Source organism: Phaeoacremonium minimum (genome assembly GCF_000392275.1).
Source record: "Phaeoacremonium minimum UCRPA7 unplaced genomic scaffold PA7_03_scaffold_331, whole genome shotgun sequence".
NCBI lineage: Eukaryota > Fungi > Ascomycota > Sordariomycetes > Togniniales > Togniniaceae > Phaeoacremonium > Phaeoacremonium minimum.
In genome coordinates this window covers 298579-313280 of record NW_006921235.1, presented here as the reverse complement: position 1 = coordinate 313280, position 14702 = coordinate 298579, and the positions used below count along the sequence as shown (strand labels likewise).

Sequence of the window (14702 nt, the reverse complement as noted above, 5' to 3'; positions counted from 1 at the left end):
TTGACAGCACTGTACGCCTGCGACTCAACATCCGACTGCTGCCTCTCTAGAGACTTGCGTGATGAATGGGTACTCATGTTTTTGGATAGAACTGATAAAAGTCTTCAAGGAAGGCTTTCCTCTGAGTGTGTAAAGGGCAGAAATCATAGTGAAGGGCACGAAGGACGAATTCGAAGTGATATGGCGGCCAACAAGTCGGGAGGCTGAGATGCAGCCGTCCCTACGAAGGCTAACCAACCTCATGGTGTAGACTATTGCCACGATCTTCAGCAAAAAGCCATGTGCTGGAATATGAAAGTTCCAGCTAGCCCATGGAAATCGCCTGCAACGGGTAATCCCTGTGGCTGAAAACCGTCGCTGGGCGAGACATTTACATTCCTGAGCGAGGGAGGGTTGAGTGCTGGCCAATGGCAGTTGACTGGCCGTCCTCTGGAATGTAGCGCCTCAGTAGACTTATCGATAATGCCTGTTTACGAGCCACTTCCCCTTGCTCTAGCCACATGCATTATTGTATGAGTGACGAAAGGGTAGTTGAGTTATAGTAGTGTGATGTCATTGGTAAGGAGATATTAAATATTGAGCTGAAAGAATGGCAGGTCATGAACATCATGAGATCTCGTTATTGAGCCCCTGAGACAGTAGCTAAGCGGAAAAAAGAGGAGAAAGCAGTGGCTAGAGGAAAGACTATGTCCAAAAGCACCAGACTATGTGAAATAGATATCCGACAATTATCATCCAGCAGTTTTTAAAGATCCGGTGCCCCTGATCTCGCAAGGAAATGACCCTGTCGCGACAGCCCTGGGCAAACCGATAGTCTCGACTCCCTTACATTTCCTCTCCCACCCGAGCTCCACCATCACCAATCCAACCGTCGCGCTCGAAGAATCCAAAGATTAGATCATAATCATCGAATACGTGCACGATACGGTCGACCCTGCGATATCCTCGAACAGCATCAGTGCGCGACTTGCGCAAGCTGTAAGGATCATTGGCCCGCTTGGCTTGCCCCTTGGCTTCGAAAAGCGTGACGATGAAGCGCCCTGGCTTGAAAATTCCCACCACATGGTCAATCACGTCGCTCGTCTCGCGGCCTTTCTGACCCCCGGGCACATTGGTTTCGAACGATGCAAAACTGCAATTCGGCTCAGGGGTGACGTGAACAGTGAAGTAATGAGCTGCTTTGGGGGATTGGTCGCCCTGCGCGGCGTCATCGAGGACTGGCTGCGGAGCAGGAATCACAGCATTGGCAGAGAACCCACACGGCGAAAATAGGTACGAATCGATGCGAGCGTCCGGGTATTTCGAGGTTGGATAAACGTCCACCAGCCCACAGTGGTCTGCAACAACAGTCCCGAGAGCATGACCCTCGGTCGTCAAAGATTCCGTGTCAGTCAAGTGAGCTGGAGCATCGTTTCCATTGCTGAATACGTCGAATGTCGAGTCTGAGCCGTTGGTATTTGGAACGGGCTCGGAGAGGGCGCCGAGGTGCTCGGCAGCCGACAGTCTTGCCTCCTGAGCCTCAGCAGCCCGGTCACGCGCGACCGCACTCGCGTGTGCCAGGTAGAACTGCTTGGCATTCTCAGGGTCAAGATCGGTCATAAGAATCTCGAGCGTCTCATCGTTGCTATCCTCTTCGTCGGTGTCGGCGAATGGCAGCACCAAGCCTGTCGGGATCTTGGCATTCTTGACCGGTGTGGCCCTGCCACTTTCGCTTTCAGGGGTACGGGGAGGTGTGAGCGGAGGGCTCGGTGTGGTGATGTACAGGTACCAGTGGTCACCATTCATCTTCCCGACCAAATACGCACTGCCACCTTCGAACAAAGTGTCGAGGAATTTGACTTCGTCGGACCAGCTGCGGTGAGGACCATGCTGCTTGTCGGGGAACAAGAAGTTCTTTCGGCTGTAAAACACCCTGTATGGAGTGGCCGCCACGGTATCATCTTCGATAGAAGCAACATTGTGGAATGGAAAGCCCGCTTCGATAGCGGCGATCCGAAGCAGGCGCTTCAGTCCGAGGAGAAGTGTTGTTGTGCCACAAGTCTTCAAAATCAGCTTGTGGGGGAAAACAAACATGCTCGACTCGGACAAAAGGTAGGCGTCCATGTGCTCGGACGAGATGACAGAGAGGATCTGGCAGTGAACAAGATCCAGCATGCCGACCCATGTCTCGGAAGGAACGGACTTCAAGCCATGTTCCTTGACTCCGGGAGGCAGAGCCGTAGCACTAGGTGCAAACCATACTTCTAGCAATTTCTCTGGGCCTAGAGGAGGTGATTGTTAGCAGCCAGTTGAGAGGATCTGGGGCAGCTTCATGGCAGCAAACACACACCTTCAAAGGCATTGCTAGAGTCTAGATCTGCGGCAACGTCATGATTGATGGTCAAATGAGGTGTAGCCTCTGATGGCGACAACGTGTAGTTGTTGGGGACCTCAAGATCGACCATCTCCGTTCAGACCGGGTGGCAGAGCAGGGAGACGGAGGGCTTGGACGGCGAAGGCGACAGGGCGACAGGCGGATTCCGGGGAAGTCGAACAATAAGTTCTTTCCGCGGAGCACTAACGGCCAACTCAAACGAACGTTGCGGCGTTCGTTTGAGAGGGTAGGCCCACAGGACGGTGGTGTCTTTGAGATGCTGGCGGAGCCAGCTGCAGTGTCTATGAGTGTTGGTACTGGGAACGTCTCACGTAGAGGACGTTAAGGGGGTCGAGCCCGGAGGGGGAGGAGAAAGACCTGGGAGGACGGTATGGTGGGCTTGTTGTTCAGAGAATCCGTCGTTGTAGGCGGATGCCAATACTTGCGCACCGCTGTATTGGCGGGTAAAGAGGCTTGTAGAGATATCACGGTAGTCGGAGGTATTCGACGTGGAAATCGCCGGGAACAGAACCGAAAGGGGTGCTATCGAGGCCTATCGCGCAAAGTTAGGAGCCATGAATATAAAGAGAGCAAGATGATTTAGAATGAACATACTTGGCAGGCTTAGAGAGGAAGCGCAGCAAGTCCTTAGAGCTCATGGAAGAAGAAAGATGTGTTGGGAGTGGTGTTTGGAGGCGCAGATTCCAATCTGCGATCGAAGGTGCTAGTTGGACTTCGAATTCGGTGGCATTGAGTTTGTTGAGAACAGTGGCGACGACTCTTCAGATGGCGGCAACCAGGGCTCAGGCTCGTCAACTCGGAGGCGAATGTCGGAAACTGCTAGGTATCGTATGAAGCCGCTTAATCGTAGTCGATCTAGACAAGATAATCAATCTCTGCGCTCGAGTGGCAGCGAGCGGCGGGGTAGATCGTGGGAATATGTGCCCAGGATAAGGGAGTGAAGAGCTTACTAGAACACGATCGAGACAGGAGAGGAGAAAAGAGAAGCGAGGCAATCGACAACTCAAGAGTCTTTTAAAAGGTTGCGGCAGAGTTGCCAGAGAGCATGCGACCAGTCGGTGAATGGCTAAACAAGTGATTGAGAGGTTTTGGGCCAAAAAAAACCTTTCCTCGATTTTCATGTGGGGGAAAATCGCGGCCGTACTCTGTACATGTACCTACCTTGCAGTAAGTGACCTAACGTGAGTGATGGTGGGGCAGGGCCGACGTTCCATTCCATTAACGTTATCGAGGCAACTCTGGGTCTCTGGGATGGTTGAAGGCCACTAAATAAGTGCCCCCCGGCACAAGGCAGCAGGGGTGTACCGCCTAAGTCACGGTACCAATTACGTAGGTAGGTAGCATGAGGGTCACATCTTTGCTTTGTGTTGCGCTCACGAGCACAGCAAAAACAATAGTTATGATGTGTTTAACCTCATCCAATTTGAACTGACCGGCTTGCCTGTTGCTTTCATTGAGTTTATATTTGCTTTTCAAGCCCATTCTTGAATTTCAAATTTCAAAGCAAAGCAAACGCACACTTTGATCCCATGAACCCAAGCCAGATTCTCGGTAGAGGCGTGAGCCTGCTTCGATCAAGCAATCTCCTTGACAGTTCCGTCCAAGTCAACCTGTCGTTATAAAACTGCCATTTACTCCATAACCACAGGCCAAAAACTAAATTCACTGCACTTCACCGTCCGCAAGGAATACCTGCTCGTAGATGTTGTCGTCCCTATCAATGTATTCCATCGTCCAATTACGCCGTCCTAAAAGTGCCTTGTCACGATCAGCCAGCGAATGTGCGAGTCCAGGAAACGTCGCCGGATCCGTTGGCGACATGTCCGCATAGCCGTAACTTTCCAGTAAGATGCTCACGACCTTGAGCCCTCGGAAGCTGTCAAGGAAGTTGGTACAGTATTCTGCGGGTCCACCCCTATCGTCCCAGTTCTGCTCCTCGACCAGTACGTTTTCAATCCGATCAATCTGCTGGCCGTATTGCTGCCTCGGCTGCGCTACAGTCTCGGCTCCTTCGTCAGTTATATCCAGAGATAACCAAAGCACGTCTCGACGCGGGTCGATGTAGAAGGAGAAGCGATCCGTAATTGGATCGATCATGGGGATATAGCGCCTCAATGCTTGAGTCCTCGTAGCTCGGCACACGTGAAGAGCGACAGGCAGAGGCGAGGCTTCATAAGGTTCAGTCCAGGTGCCTCGGGGTGAGTGGTTGATCTCCATGAAGGTCGACAAAGACCCTGCGAGTTGCAGCCCCATGTACTCCTGTGTCTCCTCCTCCATGTCGGTGTCGCTTGTGTCACTGGTGTCATTGGTGTCATCCGTGGCGCCAGTGTTGTCAGTGTTATCTGTATCATCTGTATCATCGAGACTACCTGGCTCCATGTCATCACCAGGATTGTTTGGGTTTACAGCACTCCGGCAATACGGAAAGTCAGGCCAGCGTTCGACAATCTCAATGACCCGAGGGTCTGGGTAAGTCATCTCCCAGACCATTGCCTGAAGTTCAGGTGGTAGCCTCGTCAAGGGAAAAGGCTTCGCAGGAGATGCATCGTCTTCTGTTGTGGATGGGGTGTCCGTCAGAGACGGTGCATCTTCTCCCAAAGGACTGGGGGCGTTGATGCCGGCCATTATGAGTAAGTCGACGAGGAGAAAGTTCGAGTCAATTCTGAAAAGAGCTGAGCTCGTCTGTCCGCTTGGATTTAAATCATCGAAATCTGAAACCAACAAACACAGCTCCCCCATCCCCCGCCTACACTGCCGCCGCCACCGTTTGGGGCTTAAGCCACACCGGCGAGTATCCGACACTCTGTCACATTTTGGAAAAGGTTTAGCCTAGACGAGATCATATCCTAGAAGGAATGACGAGAAACCCAAACACACAAGATGGAGCGGTGACTGTGTCGCTGGTTGGGTGGTATATATTTAGTTGAGTTGCCTTATACTTAAAACTAACATGGGCATGCAGTTGGCCTGCCTGCTCCAGTCGTATAGACCAGTGAGATACGAGGCAGAGGTCTTCGCATGCGTCTTAAGCGCGCGTCAACACGGCTCGACACCACCCTAGTTTGCTCACAGTCGCCTATACGAGTTGACATGCCTATGATCTGTAGGTGCCCGCGCTTCTCCGTATTTCAGTCTCCGACCATGGCCTTACGGAATTACGGGACGCCATCCACGGGCCGTAATTCACCGAGCGAGATAACACGCAAGGCGGCCAGAGTTCAATATGAAGTGGTCGACCACAGTCACCAGCTGCAATGGGAACTGGGCCTCTGCACATGCAGCAATATCCCGGTGCCGCCCGTTTCCTGCCGCCGTCCTCGGCTCCGTTATCTAATACATCCCGGCTTCTTCCATTACGCAGCTTATCTTGCAGCGCTGGGGCATGCCAATGTAGCAGTGACTTGGCAGTTGCAGAGCAGCACTGAATTGAAGATGATGTCGTCCTGTTGGATCAAGCGCCAGTAGAGGTCGTCTGGATTGTAGTGAGCACAGAATCGATGATTGATCGAAAGATTGGCGCAAGAGAGCAGAGCTTGTACTTGTCAACAAGCAGCCCTGCGGCTCGCCGATCTGCATCCTCGCCCAGTGTAGCGCCATTGGTCGCTCCTGACATGTCCTGCCCGTTGATCTGTGTGCCGGCTGGGTACGTCGGCCGTTTACCTGTCTCGACCAGCATGACAAATTGCGGGTCAACAGGAACGCTGCCCAGGAAGTCGACGGCAAACTCCCTAGACATGACCTCTCCACCGCCGCTGCTGAATATGTTGGTGCACTCTGAGCAGTTCGGGCAGACGAAGCCGCTCATGTTCTCCACCACTCCGAGCACCTTGATGCCTGTTTTGGCGCAGAAGTTGAGTTCCTTGCGCACGTCGGCGGTGGCAATGGCCTGCGGCGTGGTCACCACTACGGCCCCCGCCAGCTGCTCTTGCGTCGCATTCTTGAGAAGTGTCTCGGCCAGTGAGATGTGCTCGTCGCTCGTGCCCGGGGGTGTGTCGATGAGGAGGTAGTCCGTCTCGCCCCAGAAGACGTCGGAGAGAAACTGTCGAACCATGGCGGTCTTCTTGGGCCCCCGCCAGACAACGGCGTCGCCGCGCCTCGGCAGTAGGAAGCCCAGGCTCATGACGCGTAAGGAACCGATGCCCGCCGCAGGATTCGCATCGTGGACGGGCACGGGCAACCAGCCGCCAGGTGCTTGCGTGACTTTTGCATCCTCGATGGCGAACATGCGCGGTATTGAGGGGCCAGTGAGGTCGACATCGAGGACGCCTACTGAGTGACCGGCTAGGGAGAGGGAGAGGGCTAGTTGTGTCGTGACCGAGGACTTTCCCACGCCCCCTTTCCCGGAGAGGACCTGTCAAGTTGAGACAAGAGTTAGCATGCAAGGTGAGAGTGAGGACATCAAGCCCCTGGTCCCAATGACGACAGCGGGGCATTGAAGAAAGAAGTATCTGAGAGGAGCAACCAACCAGGACGATGTGCTTCACGTTAGAGAGTGACATTATGGCTACTCAAGTTACCGGTCGAGCCTCATCCCTCGAATGCGCAAGTATGAGAGTCGCTGTAGAGCAAATGCTCAGGATGTTGCATCCAAGTCATGGCTTTTTCTTGGGGTTGGTTGACTTGCCGGTCGAGGTGTGTTTGGTTATTATTTTTTGCCATCTCGGCCGCTAATCGGCCTGCTTTATCAGCATGGTCTCGGTGGGCCGGCCCTGATTGGAAATCCCGCTTGTCTAAGCTGATCACCCAAACCTCACCTTGCCTACTTAGGTACTTAAGTTATTGAGGTGGGTTCTGCAATGAGCGATTGCTTTAGGTAGATGTATCAAATCTGGGGTTTTTTCTTTTCTTTTTGGAATGCCACTTCAGAAGCTGCATCGTCTACAGTCGAGTGCTTTTCAAGCCCCGAATCGCAATTTTTACTGCCAGGTAGCTTGTGGAGCCACTTCAAGGCAAGATGCCCTAGAAGCTCTCGCCTCAATCTTCTATCCGGACTTACAACCTGATACAATGTTTCCCAAATCTCTTGTTTCGAGGCTCAATCGAAGAATTTCCCCTAAGCAATTATGCCTTACACGTTGATGACCTCCTCCTCGAAAGTGATAAGAGGACAGTTTCTTGTGCTTATATCGAGAGTCTGTCGTTCAAACATGCCGTTGTGAGCTTGCCTTTGTATTTCTGCTATTGTCGATCAAGGACTCGTAGCTGAAGCCTTCCCTAGATCAAGTCATATCTTTTAAACCATCCAGACATCCAGACCTCAAGCTCCTCATCAGCACACCACATCTCCGGTCGAGGGTTTCCTATGTTTGACCGAACGGGTCACCCTCGTGATCATGTCCGACAACCAGCTATGAGTGAGAAGTCTAAAGATCCCCAGGGTGCTATAGATGGTCCGCGGTCTTTCGGAATCCTCCCGACAGCCGATGTCCCGATCCCGCCAATGATGCCCATCTTCGGAAGTCACCCGGGGCCAGACTTGATTGCCGTATGGTGTCGTCCATATCCCCCCCGCCGTTTGTACCCCTCACTGGCTCGAGCTAGAGATCATTGGTGTAAGCTACCCCAGATCAATCCCGAAGCTGTTGAACTGGGGTGCGATCCGCCCTAAGCAATGTCTATCAGGGTACACTCGATGTGTGTGATCTTCATAATCAGTTGCGTTATCGTGTTTTCTTCTAGTATTAGTGGATCAAGTCCGCCGTCTTCTTGTGAGACGTCAACTTGAGTTCTCTTCAAGTCACTATGGCTGAACAGTTTGATGTGCTGATATGCGGAAGTGGATCGGCAGGTCTCTGTGCCGCAATATGGCTTGCCAGATGTGGCATCAACTTCAAGGTGCTTGAGCGTCGAGGAGGCCCACTGGTACACGGACAAGCAGATGGGGTCCAATGTCGAACCGTGGAGATATTCGAGAGCCTTGGCATATCGGAAATGCTGCTCAAAGAGTCATACCATGTCTTGGAGCTTGTTTTCTGGTCATCAGACGGAAAAGGAAATATCACCCGATCCGATTTTGCCCCTGATACGGAGCCCGGGCTCAGTCACCAGCCTCATGTTATACTGAACCAAGCCAGAATAAATGAGTTGATGATCGAAGAGATTATAAGACTCTCCGGCCAGAGCAGGTCTTGGATTCAGTATGGGTGCGACGTTCAAAACGTTGTCGTCGACGAGACTCTTTGCAACGAAACTGATAGCAATAATGCATATCCGGTTGAAGTCCGTGCAGTTGAAAACGGAATAGAAAGAGGTTACAAAGCGAAATATGTCCTGGTGAGTGGAAACTTTTGGATTGTCTAGATAAAATTGACAGTTTGACTAATAAAGAAGGGATGCGACGGAGCTCACAGCAGTGTTCGACGTTCTCTTGGGTTTCAAATGATTGGTGATACTACCAACGCAGTATGGGGTGTCATGGACGTATATACTCGAACCGACTTTCCCGATATTCGCAAAAAGGCAATCATCCATGCAGATTCGGGGAACCTTATCATAATACCACGGGAGGGCGACCTTCTTGTCCGTTTTTACATTGAATTGCCAGGATCGACAGGAAAGGACATCAGTCTGCAGGACCTCCAGGAACGAGCTGTCTTGGCTTTCAAGCCGCACACGATGGAAATCGCAGAGACGGCTTGGTGGTCAGTATATTCGATCGGACAGCGTCTAGCAGACAACTTCACAAAGGCCAATAGGGTATTTTTGACCGGAGATGCGTGCCACACGCACTCACCCAAAGCTGGGCAAGGCATGAATGTCAGTCTGCAGGACGGATACAATATTGGCTGGAAGTTGGGATATGTGCTACGGGGCCTGGCTCCACCGTCGCTTCTCGAGACATATGTTTTCGAGCGGCAGAAGACTGCCAGCGAGCTAATAGATTTCGACAGATCCTTGACAAAGCTCTTCTCGACGAAATATCGACAAGAAAATGGAGTTTCTGATGAGCAGTTCAAGGATCACTTTGTCAAGGCGGGTCGGTACACGGCTGGCCAGGCTACAAAATACGAAGAATCAATCCTTGTTAGACCTAATGAGAGCAGCACAGACATGGCCACGCGGTTGGACATTGGCATGCGATTTCCTAGCACGCAGGTTATCAGGTTCTGCGATGCTAAACCTATGCAGCTGGCTCGAGCTCTGCCCTCCGACTCGCGGTGGCATGTGGTTGTGTTTGCTGGTGCTGGTGATTTTTCCAGCTCGGGGACTTTGCTCAAGGTTCGGAAATTGACACCATCTAGTGAAATGGCGAAATACTGACGAGAGAGGAAAACAACCAACAGACTGCGTCGTTATTAGGAGATGTTGTGCGGGATCACACGGCACCTGGCGACGACCTGAATAGTATCATCAACTGCCTTCTTGTGTTATCAGCGAAGCGAACGACCATCGAGCAGAGCCAAATCCCCGGTGTTTTCACCCCAATTACCGGACGACTGCGGTTAAAGTGTAAGTCATGTCCGTTGGGGGAGTGAGACTAGTTTGCTGAGAATGGTATCTCTCAAGATCTCCACAATGTCTTTGTGGATGATGATAGCTACAATGCCGGCCACGGCCACGCCTTCTCCTTTTATGGCATCGATCCTCGCCGTGGTGCAGTGGTTATTGTGCGCCCCGACACTTGTAAGTGCCTCATGAAGCTCGCTACGACACATGTTGGAAATCCAGTAGAGATGCTAATACGGAGTCCAAAGACGTGTCCGCGATGTTTGCCCTCGACAATGTAGAGGCGGTTCGGACATTCTTTGGTCGGTTCTTGATACGGGCTCACGATCGGGCTCGGTAGAAGGTTTGACACAGACGTTATCATACCTGGGTAGTACACTAGATCATCTGCTCCATAGAAGTGTCTGTAGATATTGAAGAAGCGCTGTTGGTAGTTATGTCCTTGGAAGCAAAGTAAGGTAGAGTGAAAATGTAGCTAGACGTAATGCTTGAATTACCCCTGGACAGCCCCTGGCCTGCGTGCTGGTGGGTTGGCTGCGTAGGAGGTAGGCTGCTGTGGTGGATTTGGATGTTCAGGGGAACCCAATTGGAGGCGTCGGGTGTTAGCTTAGCGAGGCGAGCTCGGACCCCAGCCAGTTTAGTGATGCCGCGCCTGTTGCAGAAGCGCAAGGAGGCAGCAGCAGAAACCGGGAAACGCTTGGCCGATCCCCTCCAATCCGTAAACCACCAAGAATCCCATTGTTTCAACTACTCGACAGCCCGTCATACGCCCAATTCCACGACATTTGCGTGCTGTCTGCGGTGTCGCTCAACTCTAGCAAAGGTCTCAAGAACCTCATCTCTCCCAGACGGCCTCAATCTCGTGTTAGCGACTGTCCTCGACATCGGCATCTCGGCGCGGCTTCACGACGACGCGCGTGACGTGACTCGCTGCGCACGCATCCCATCCACCCCCCTGAGCGGCAGCATCGGAAGAGCTGTCCGTGCGACATGCGCTTCTTGTGCATGCTGCCACGTTTATGATCCGGCGCAGACCAAGGACACAAAGCCTCAACATGATCATTAGGAGGTAGAACTGTCAAGAATGGACGATCCTTGGGGCTCGCCATGGGCCACAACGGACGGCGACCATGACCACGACCCGAAAACACCCTCACCGAGCAAGCCACAGCTTGAGCTTCCACGACCGACCTTTGCCAAGCTGCCCTCCTTCTCGACCCACTCGCCCTGGGGAGACGAAGACGACGGCTTTGGCGACTGGGCTTCGGCCGACCAAGGTGCAACATCGGGTAACGGCTGGGGCGGATGGACTGGGGAGAACGGATCGAGTTCCAGCCAGCAGCTGACTCCCATGCCTAGAGACGATGCATTGGACAAGGCTAGTCCCATCGCATGGCCCGGATCAATCGCGACATCTCCCAACTTCAACCTCAAGCCAGTCTCTCGGAAAACATCCTCGGTGTTTCGGCACCCGTCGCCAGATCCTTGGGCTAGCGAATTCTCGTTGACTAACGCGGAGCCGACGATACAGAATGGATTCACAGATACCACGCATTCCGTGGAGAAAACTGTGCCGGTAGTAGATACAGAAGCCAATCCGGAGAACCCAATAAACGAGGAGAAGATTGGAAACAGCAATCGGGCTACGAGCACCATTCTAAAGAGTGTAGAGGCAGAGGAGGACGAGGGCGAGAAGGAGAACGAAGAGCTTAAAAAACATCGACAAAGCGTGGATGCTAGCGGCGATGCCGGTATTGGAGATACAGGTAATGGCGCAGGTGCTTTACCGAGAATATCAACTAGACATAGGCCCGAAACAAATCTTGCGGAGAGCTCAACCGTCCAGAGCATAACCTCACGACCGTCTTCTCCCGAAACGGACGATAGCCACCATGGTGAGGACCGGCAGGACTCGCCTATCACCTCTATCGACGAGGACTCTCGGTCCCGCCTTCAAATCCCACGAAAGTCGTCCTACAAAGTCCAAGAGCTTGTCGAGAGATTTGATGCCCTGGCTAAATCATCAGAAGACGTTGTCATTGTCAGACAAGAACGGTCTCGGTCAAGAACCCCAGGTCCCGATATCAAAGTTCAAGACACGGACTCAGTAAACAGTGATGAAGAGAATGATGCAGACTTCGGCGATTTTGAAGATGCAGTCACACGTCAATCCAGGCGACCTTCCGTGCAAGAAGTCGTCGTCGTGCCGCTACAGGAAACAGTCACCTCTCAACCGAAGACCGACAAGCCTCCGGCACAGCATGTACCATTACCTGACTCTCGGCCCGCAACAGCATCTGAGGAACGCCCTCAGAGTGGTGGGCTCGATATGCACCATCTTATTGACAAGTTTGGACCAATCAAATTCGAGACAAGTCTTCAGGATGTTAATAGATTGTTCGATGACGCAAAGCTAGCTGCTCTGCCGGTCTTGGAATCGGACAGTTTCGTGCCTGATTATGTCCTAAACGACAGCTTCACGAACATCTCTGAGCGCAAAACGTGGTACAGGGTGTCACGGCAGGGCACCATGCGGAAGCACAACCTGGGCAATGACGAAAATTATAAACGTGTGGGTTGGTCGAACTCGACCGCACGTATCGACACCATCAAGATTGTGCGCCGGTGGATGGAAGAGGACTCGATCTCAGGACGGCCGACGCTGGGCGGCTCATCAAGTAAAGGTCATGGCTTCGGTTGGGATTCCGGTGCTGAGCCAGTCACCCTTGATCAAGTTTTTGGCAAGAAGCGAAAAGCAGTACACGCAAAATCAGCATCTGCTCATCAATTGCGACCACCTGTTCCGCTTACAATTCCTTCGACTATGCAGCCCCTTCCGCCCAAAGGCCTGCAAGGGGCGCATCATTCAAGCGCCCACCAGGCATTGGAGACTGATTCTTCCATGGGGCAGTTTGGCTGGAGTGCCGCATCCATTGAAGAGGTTGGTTCCTCAAAATCACCTCCTACGTCAACCATAGCGCAACCACAAAAGCGCCTCGGTACACAGCCAGCAACTTCTTTTAATGGACCGCGTATTCCATCAAGTGAGCAGGTAGTTCGTCCCATCTCAATGCCACCACCGATAGGGGCACCGCTCTCGATTCCTAGTACAAAACCAGAACTCCAGGATGATGACGATGATGAATGGGGTGACATGGTCATGTCCCCTGCAGAGGACAAAGGCAGACCAACTGCTTCTTTTGAAGTCACTAGCCACGTAACTGACGTTCATAACTCAGCGAATGTGTGGCACTTGGAAAAGGCCTTCAGTCCTCAAGACCCTCAGGCCTCGCAACAAGTCGATGCTATCGCCACCGGCCCTACACAGTCGGCAGCTGTTCAGAATAATGGCTTGGTCGAACCTTCGTTTTCGTCAGATATAAGCAACGTTAATGGCAACAGCATCGGGGCTTCCACTGCTCGACCAATCAACCAAGTGCAGGATCCCTGGGGCTTCGCGGTTTTCTCGACATTCGACTCCACCATACCTTCAATAACAGAGCAAAATCCGGCCCCTACAAAGGCAGACGATTCATTGTCATCACATACCTCCCAAGACCCGAAGCAGACACTTTCGTGGGGCCAAACGTCTGTTACGCCTACTATCGCCGGGCTTCCAAGCCACACCATCGAGAATGAGAGTGAAGAGATACTGATCCGGGACATACTTGAGGCTCTCCCTAACCTTTCTTACATGTTGCGGTGATTATCAACACCCCGCAATGAACATGATACAAAAATGTACAGTTGGTTTGTACATAATGAGAGCTCAGGCGTCTGCAGCTCATGACGACACTTGGATATAACTTTCTGACGTTTATGTTTGGACGTCCTCTAAAATTCAAACACTGCAAGGTTGCATTGCTCTAGGCGTCCGGGGATTTTATCTGGTAGCATTCCAAATTTTGTATAGTATTACTTTTTGATAGTTTATAGGCAAACGAGACTTGCTGACCCGGGCAGTCCGTCTGGATAAATAATGATTCTAAACATAACACGATTGAAGACCTTTTTATAGTAAGACTGTATACGGCCATGTGATCTTTCGGGCCTTTAAATTCTTGTCTTTAATTTCGACGATGCTACCTGAACGACTTATTATAGAAACGTCAAGACAGTAAGCTTCGGAAGAACTGATGTCCGCACAACTCAGGCTCGACATCTTGTCCTCCTTTAAGCCGCTTACAGCCGGTACGTTACTAGGGTAGCATTACTTAAAATGGCCTAGAAATTCAAGCACGCAACATAATCGTTCACACAAGCCTCGGTGCTATGAAGCAAATAGAGACACAGCTACTCTAAGATCGTTCTAAAAACCTTTGGAAGAAATGCGTACGTAGAAAACAAACAATCATTACCTCAAAACTAGCCGCAGGCACGAGTCTCCTGGAGCCAAGTGTAAGCAGAGAACCTGCGCTTCGTGTATCCCTTACTGAACAAGTCTTACGTTACATCGAACAATCAACAAGTAGGGTAGCAAGCTGAAGCAGAATGCCAGGCGATCCCGCCTATCAGGGCTGCAGAGCGAACCCTAATCTAATTCAGCCTCCATTTAGGACACTGAGACTACTAGCTACTAATTGTGCAGTCATCGATAGTTTATCTCTAAGAATTTGTATATAAAGGCCTTCCAACTTCGTGTTGATGAGTCAAAGAGGCAAATATGTAGCGACTGGAAGTCTCTGATATAAATAGGATGGTTTCGAAATATCTCTTTAGCATCTTACTACATGGTAGTACGTTTCTGGTGTTTGCTACTTCGCCGTGCTCAACCAACAGCGGGCAGAATGGAATTTGCATTACCACATCGGAGTGTCGAGATGGTGACGGCATTCCTGAGGCAGGCCATTGCCCAGGCAGCGCGGATATCCAGGTATCACTC

General features: G+C 51.7%; 2 protein-coding genes across 2 annotated transcripts; both read right to left on the bottom strand.

Annotated features, from left to right (window-relative positions):
* Positions 1-825: 825 nt before the first annotated feature.
* On the bottom strand, positions 826-2444 carry UCRPA7_4303 (putative s-adenosylmethionine decarboxylase proenzyme protein; the record flags this gene model as incomplete). Its single annotated transcript, XM_007916860.1, has 2 exons — positions 826-2261; positions 2330-2444. 2 exons carry the CDS (start codon positions 2442-2444, stop codon positions 826-828), a joined length of 1551 nt encoding a protein of 516 aa, XP_007915051.1.
* A 3381-nt stretch (positions 2445-5825) lies between these two features.
* UCRPA7_4302 (putative cytosolic fe-s cluster assembling factor cfd-1 protein) lies at positions 5826-6873 on the bottom strand (the record flags this gene model as incomplete). The annotated part of the gene is made up of 2 exons (XM_007916884.1): positions 5826-6725; positions 6841-6873. The coding sequence occupies 2 exons, from the start codon at positions 6871-6873 to the stop codon at positions 5826-5828; spliced, it is 933 nt and encodes a 310-aa protein (XP_007915075.1).
* Positions 6874-14702: the final 7829 nt, after the last annotated feature.